Consider the following 7464-nt stretch of genomic DNA (forward strand, 5'->3'; position numbering starts at 1 on the left):
CCGCATCTATGGGTGAAGGCGTACACTACCTTGCGCATTCAGTTTTTTACGGGTCGAACCGTCGTGTCGGGACATCAAGGTGAGCCGGCGCTACCTAAAATCCAAGTAAGTCGACAACTTCGCTACCGTAATTCACGACGCCTGCATCGTTGTGATGGCTGCCAGCACTGGTGTACCCATACACGTACATGCAATGCATGCTCCGATGCGTGAGTGTCGAACAGCGACGCCTGGTCGGCGGATGCCGCGACGCCTGGTCGGCGGACGCCGTAACGCCTGGTCGGCGGATGCGTGACGCCTGGCCGGCGGATGCCGTGACGTCTGGTGCGTGCGCCGCAGACGCCTGCAGCATCCCACCGTCCCCGGGCGACTGCGGCGGCAGCGAGACCAAGTGGTACTTCGACTACCGCGACGACACCTGCCGGCCCTTCGTCTACACCGGCTGCGGTGGCAACGTCAACAGGTGAGGCGCGGGCCACGCTGCTGACGGAGGCCGGTAGCGTTCCGTGACAGCGCTATCGTTATTAAGTAGACTTATGATTCAGTATGTTCATGGATACTCGGTTTCTGTACGATCAATCCACACCATACCATTTGCCCATTATGTACTGATGTGAAGCTTTCAAAACATAAGGACTGAATGGACTACAGCAGATAACGGTCAATTTTAGGATTTTTTCGGAGCTAGCAGGTCTGTAGACATTCATAGGGAATGATCCTAGTGTGTGTTTATTTAGGACAAATGAGATATGAATGTCACCGGCTCGATGGTGTTGCTAACCCCGATTCATACGCAGGTTCTCCACGGAAGAGGAATGTCAATCACTCTGCGTAGACGGCAGCGAGCAGATGGTTCCAGATCTGGAGTCTGAGAAGGATACAAGTAAGCCTTATGTACCTTGTCAACGAGACATCTGCCACATCTATTACCACCCCTTTTATTTTTCCAACACAGGCTCGTTGGTGTGTTTCGTTTTTAAAGCGCGTGAGGGGCGGTTTTACGTGCCATTGTGATGTTTGCCGTTCTCCATCAACAGTGGACGTTGATGTTGGCCTTTTCTGCTGAGACGGTTTCTGACATGAAATTGCTGCTGATTAATACCACTTCATCTCAGGTCATTTACAAGGATTTGTTGTGCGCAGGAAATGTGTGAGCTCCATGGGCTTACGAATGGCGGCTCACCGTATGCACTCGGGTCGCGACGCTTTCCAGGCATGATCGAAACAAAGGCCGGACCGCCACCAGAAGCCAGCACTCCCTGAGAGTCCGATCGCAACGACGGCGGCCCCCACGGAGGAGGCGGCCCCCCAACCGGTCACCACCGGCGCCCCGGTCGACTGCTCGCCCCACCAGCAGCAGTGTCAGACGCTGCGGGTCAGTGCAGTGCCGGAAACTGCAGCTCGCCACAGCTGTGTTGCTGAGCGTGACTATCCAACGGTCTACTGTCTCCACCCATCTGTTACGGGCCTCAGCCGCGACCGGCCTGTCCTTGTTCAATGTGTGTTGCCCACGTACCTTTTCGCCATTTGGCGGTGCTCACCAGCGCTTGCTCACTTCGTCAATTCGGCTCCATGTTCCCTCGCGGCTTCAGTTCACTCCGGGCTGTTCATGCTTGCTCACAGGCTGAAGCGTATGACAACACACACAGCATTTATTCACCCTGGCGTCCACGGACAAAATGCGAGCGTTCACACATCCTTTAAAGTAAGCTACGCACAATGCCAGACAAGTGTCAGCGCGTCCCTCGTTGCGGACAGCGCTAACTGAATACGATTACAAATATTAATAGCCCAGCGTGTCACAGGGCCCTAACCCCTTCCTCACCGTCCAGTATCCGTTTGGCGTGGAACGGCGTAAGGACGACCAGCGGCATTAGCCCCCTCCTCACCGTCCAGTATCCGTTCGGTGTGGAGTGGCGCACGGACAGCCAGCGGCACTAACCCCCTCCTCACCGTCGTGTCCGTTCGGTGTGGAGCGGCGTGCGGACGACCAGCGGCACTGACCCCCTCCTCACCGTCCAGTGTCCGTTCGGTGTGGAGCGGCGCACGGACGATCAGCAGTGCGAGCGCTGCTTCTGCTTCAACCCATGCCGCGAGGTGCGCTGCGGTGCCGGTTACCGCTGCGCCATCTCCTACGGACGCGACGAGGAGGGTGGTCTGCTCGTCAGCGCCGTCTGCCGTCCCGGTGAGCCAGTGTCGCAAGCGGAGCAGGTGACCGCCGCAGGCTAGAGATGCTCCAGTAAGGCGCAGTAAGTAAGGTGCTGTCGAGCGCCGCCATCTCTGTGGTGGGTTGCCGCGGCGTTGAATCTACTCCAGCGCGCTCCTGCTGTGGAGCGATCCTGCTGCTGTGGATGGCACCAACTAAGGAATGTTGTTGGCAGCGTAGGGTAGAGATCCGTAGTTACCGATGGTTCAATAGGCTCGCCAGATTGCTAGTCCGCGACTGGTGCAACTGGCACCACCCCGCATGGCGGTGCGTCACAAGCCAGTTCGGCCTCTATATTGAAGAAAACTACCGTATTTATCTGTTCTTGAACAGCCGTCGCGATCAAGTTCTTGTTTTATTCTGTTTTATTGTCCGTGTCAGGAAACAAGACTGGCGAATGCACATCACCGAACACAGTGGATGAATGCGGCGATGCCAGAGACGGCTGCAGGGACTGATGCAGATTGCCGGAACAACCTCAAGGTACGCCCACATGCTCATGTGCATGCCCTTAACTGCCTGTCAAAGAACGTGAAGGGGGATCGGCACCAATGGCGCCAGCCTGAGCTAGTTTTGATTTTTGTGGCAATGCTGCGGGAGCGGTTGTTTGACGCACCGCAGTTCCGCTGCTCTGCACATATTTTGCCGTCCACGGCGACTGACAGTCTGCCGGCTCCACCGTATGACGCGCAGTTAGCGGCCATTCGTATTTCCACTGGGCCGACGTGTTGTTGCAGTGCTGCTCGGACGGCTGCTCCCTGCGCTGTCTGCCGCCGGACGGTGAGACGGAGGTCATCGTCAAGGAGACCAGCGTCCTGCCCTCCACCACCACCACCATGACCCCGGTTACCGAAGCAGAGGTTAGTCAATTGCGCCACGCGCTCGATCCAGAGTTGCAACGCGCTGGGGGTCGTTATCAAGCCCAGGTTTGTACAGGCTTTAGTAGATGTGGCCTTAGATCATGAACGTCGTGATCCTTACGACCATTCAACAAAGACGCGTCAGCAGGCACATCGGTTTTCGGGTTTGGTGAAAATCGTTTTGGGCAACGTCGGGCTTTCTGGTCGCATACACCGCATTGCATTTGACGCCTTATTTGGGACTTGTGCGGGTTTTGGTCGCAAGTTTTTCGCTGAAGGTGTGGCCCGAAATGTCGTGGATTTCTTTACAGGCGACTGACATGTGGCCCGATGCCACGTTCATGCCCACCGAGCTGCCATACCCGGTGCCAACTGCTGCTACGCAGCGGCCTTACCCGACGTACCCACCGTACCCGACGTACCCGCCGAGCCCCAGGCCTCCTGTACAGCCCCCCAGGGGCCGGGAAGGTCAGTGACGACGGCCCACGACTGGACCTGTCTGGGGCTGGCCGATGTCGGCGCGCTGACCAAATACATGTGGTCGCTTGGCTTTTGTTCAGGTTTGTAGGTGCACACTCTGCTTCAACCCTTTCAATTCCGTTTTGCAAATGTTCCTTGCTTGCTCTGTCGTTTATTGTCTTAAAGACTTGTTCAAGTTACAATCTATGCTGTGAGTAGCACTATTCGCATTTTCTATGACACCATCACGCTCCGACAATATGGCTGTTTACAGGGTCTCCAGCCCGCATCGTTCAGTCGGAGCCCGAGGTGGAAGTTCACGAGGGAGAGCTGGCTGTTCTGAGCTGCATCGCGCAGGGCGAGCCAGAGCCAGTCATCACCTGGACTCACGGTGCCAGGAGGGTAAGCTGCCGGACACTTGTGATCGTCTGGGACAGTGCTGTCGGCAGATAATGCGCCTTCGCCGAGCCTCCATCATCCGGGACGGAGGCTCAGTGCCGGCTGTGCCGCTCAGAGCCTGGGGCAGTGACTGGGCGCCACGCTGTCGGCCAGGTGGACACGAGCCGGCTGTGCCGCTCGGAGTCTAGCGCAATGACTGAGCGCCGCGCTGTCGGCCAGGTGGACACGAGCCGGCTGTGCCGCCCAGAGTCTGACGCAGTGACTGAGCGCCGCGCTGTCGGCCAGGTGGACACGAGCCGGCTGTGCCGCTCAGAGTCTGACGCAGTGACTGAGCGCCGCGCTGTCGGCCAGGTGCACACGAGCCGGCTGTGCCGGTCAGAGCCTGGCGCAGTGACTGAGCGCCACGCTGTCGGCCAGGTGGACACGAGCCGGCTGTGCCGCTCGGAGTCTGGCGCAGTGACTGAGCGCCGCGCTGTCGGCCAGGTGGACACGAGCCGGCTGTGCCGTCAGAGTCTGACGCAGTGACTGAGCGCCACGCTGTTGGCCAGGTGGACACGAGCCGCGGCCGATTCCGTCTCGAGAGGAACGGCACGCTGGTGATCGTGGGCGTCGAGCGGGACGACGGCGGCGAGTACACGTGCACAGCCGACAACGGCCTGGCTGCGCCCGCCCGCACGACCGTCGCGGTCAACGTGCTCGGTGAGCTGGCGGCACCGACGTGTGGCGGCCGTCGTCAGAGTGGTGCCATGCTTGCATGCAGTCGGTTACTGGGCTGTTATAAACTCACTCTGTCTAAGCCTTCTGTTGAGTACTGCTTTGTAGAGTCATCCATGCAACCTACTCAATAACTCCGTCGTAGTACTAATCTAGCATGCTTATCCGTACTATTTCACGCAGTCTTTATAACACCATAAAATGCTCGGCGCGCCACGTATTCCAAAACGCATGCCGACTTTTGACAACAGCCCGCACAATGCCCAGCGGTGAGCCTACCTATCAGTAATCTGCGCAGCTGAGTCGGGTGCAGAGCGACTGATGCCCGGCCGTCATTGGGCAACGGCCGACGCGCGCGCGGCGAGTGAGTTCGGGCAAGCCGGCTGACCTGACCTGCGCGTGGCGGCGCAGACCCGGTGCCGCGGCAGGCGGACGTTCTGCGGCCACCACCCGATGACCAGCCGGTGGTGGAGCTTGGCGGCCCGGCCATCATCCGCTGCTACTCGTACGGCTGGCCGCGACCGTCAGTCACTTGGTGGCGCGACCAGCGCATGCTGCCGCTCTCCTCTGAGCGCGTGGAGCAGAGTCGCGACCACACGCTGGTGCTGCGGCTGGTGCGGCTGCAGGACCTGGGCACCTACACGTGCCAGGCGTACAACGGACAGGGTCGCGCCGTCTCCTGGTCCACCCAGCTGCGCGCCTACGGACCGGTGTTCACCAGCGATCGCTCCGAGGACCAGCCGTTCCTGCAGTTCCTAGTGACGCGGAAGCAGCCGAGCCAGCCGCCCACACGCCCGCCGGCCGTCGAACCTACGCGCTTCCCGGCCCGCCGGCCCGGCGAGCAACCCTACTACCCCGACTACGCCACCCGGCCCACGCGGCCCACCATTACCGACGTCACACCCCAGAGGGGTGAGTGGGCGGCGCGACGAGTCGACTGACGGTCATAATGAGAGGAGGCCCTTCCTCCTGGGCTAGGCGTCAGAAGGCTTCTAGAGCGCCACTCGTCCGAGATTGGTCCGCTGGTCAGCGGCTCTGGGGGAAGCGGGACTGGGGCCAGGGTTGGGTAACCATCCGGCTCTCTCTTAATCAATCACTAGCACGTGTAACGTGACCTAACTACCACTAAGTCGTGTTGTACTAACTGCATCTATTATCGCCCAAGACTTATGGCATAACATGCAACGCTGTTAAAGTCCAGGGAAGAAGAGCAATCATGCATGTACTACCTTGTATTGGCTGACAGTGTTTGCTCAGGTTTCATGGTGTTTTAACAGGTTTCATGGTGAGAAGTATGGATAAGGCATTGCTTACCAGGTATATGGTGCTAATTCATTTCAGCTGGTTCCCCGTGAACGTATCTCACTCAGTAAGCCCCGGGGCATCGCAGGTCATACCGAGAACTATTGCTCCACTACCCAAGGGCGAGGATGCTGCGGTCATGATAGCCATATTCGTCCGGGATCCTTCACGCGCCCTGTCGCAGCGCGCGATGACCTACCGCCGCGACTGATGACGTGATCTGACCGAGCTCTGTGCGGCGCCAGTGGCCGTGCGGGCGTCCATTAACCTGACGGAGACCATGTTCGCGCCGGGTGTCGACATCCGCATCCCCTGCGAGACGTCCGGCTACCCGGAGCCGCGCATCACCTGGTACAAGGACAGCGTGCTTGTGCAGCCCGCCCAGCGGCTCCGCATCCAAGGCCAGTAACCCGTCAGTCGGCACGGCGGCTCGAAAATCTTGCCAGTTTTGGACACGTCACAATTTGCGTGCGTGTGTGTGTGTGTTGTGTGTGTTGTGTGTTGGAGAAGGGAACGGGGAGGCGTACGGGCATCATTTTTCACAATTTTCCTTTTGTCTGCCGTTTCTGACGTAATCTTTCTTTTGCTGTTCGCTTTCTAGCTTGGTAAAGCACTAAGACATGTTTTATGATTCATGTCTTCCCACTGCAGGCAACGATCTCCTTGTCCTGAGGTCGGAGCCGTCTGACACCGGTGTCTACCGATGTGAGGTGGATAACGAGTTCAGCACCGCCGAAAGCAGCGTTAGCATCGTCGTCGAGGGTGAGTAGTCAAGAGTTAGTTGTACAGAATAGGCAAGGGGTTGTACCCCACGCTAATTTTCCTTCTCCGTGCAAGACATGTTTGAGTTATGCGATCACATCTGACCATGATGTGGTTCAATGCATTCGATTTTCATGACGGCCTGGCCGCCGTATGACCATTGCAGTCGGCGCACCACACAGCCCAAATTGGCGTCATGTCACGCACGCCTGGGGTGAGCGCAAGTGCCACATTCTGACTTACGGTTTCGCAGGCACCTACGTTCATCCCAACTGTACGGACAACCCGTTCTTCGCCAACTGCAAGCTGATCGTGTCAGCGCGGTACTGCGCCAACCAGTACTACGCGCGCTTCTGCTGCCGCTCGTGCACGCTGGCGGGCCAGCTGCCCTCTACCGGACGGCACCTCAACTATCCGCCGGCTGACGGCCGCGTCTAGCGACCTCCATGGGCCGAATACGAACTACAGTTGCGGACGGTCGTCGCTAGACGCTGCGCTCCACGGCCACGGGGCAATGACGCGAACGACGCGTGGTGAGGCTCTGCTGAGCAGTTAAGGCGCCAGGGTTATGGCCGGAGCGCTGGGATCGAGCTCAGCTCAGCCACGGCCGGCGGCCGTGCAGTGCACAATGAAGCCTGGTCCGCACTGCATTCGGTACAATGCTACCAGTCGCTTGCTGCCAGCCGGAAGCCTCGAGTCCGTGTGTTTGCGATGCTCGACATCACTGCCAATGACGTGTGTCAATGTCCAGCCGGTGAGGTT

General features: G+C 58.8%; 1 protein-coding gene across 1 annotated transcript in view; it reads left to right on the forward strand.

The window, feature by feature from the left end:
- The window catches only part of LOC119109013 (papilin-like), a gene marked incomplete at its 5' end in the record, with an annotated part of 31616 nt that extends 24430 nt beyond the window's left edge, over nucleotides 1–7186 (forward strand). Inside the window, 14 exon segments of the mRNA XM_037232560.1 lie at nucleotides 340–463; nucleotides 798–883; nucleotides 1214–1259; nucleotides 1262–1375; nucleotides 2023–2185; nucleotides 2588–2689; nucleotides 2944–3066; nucleotides 3378–3534; nucleotides 3800–3927; nucleotides 4473–4623; nucleotides 5050–5550; nucleotides 6186–6341; nucleotides 6592–6702; nucleotides 6956–7186. Of these exon segments, the coding sequence (XP_037088455.1) occupies nucleotides 340–463; nucleotides 798–883; nucleotides 1214–1259; nucleotides 1262–1375; nucleotides 2023–2185; nucleotides 2588–2689; nucleotides 2944–3066; nucleotides 3378–3534; nucleotides 3800–3927; nucleotides 4473–4623; nucleotides 5050–5550; nucleotides 6186–6341; nucleotides 6592–6702; nucleotides 6956–7140 (2147 nt within the window).
- Nucleotides 7187–7464: the final 278 nt, after the last annotated feature.

Source organism: Pollicipes pollicipes, unplaced genomic scaffold, assembly GCF_011947565.3.
Source record: "Pollicipes pollicipes isolate AB1234 unplaced genomic scaffold, Ppol_2.1 Scaffold_2555;HRSCAF=2994_pilon_pilon_pilon, whole genome shotgun sequence".
NCBI classification, from domain to species: domain Eukaryota; kingdom Metazoa; phylum Arthropoda; class Thecostraca; order Pollicipedomorpha; family Pollicipedidae; genus Pollicipes; species Pollicipes pollicipes.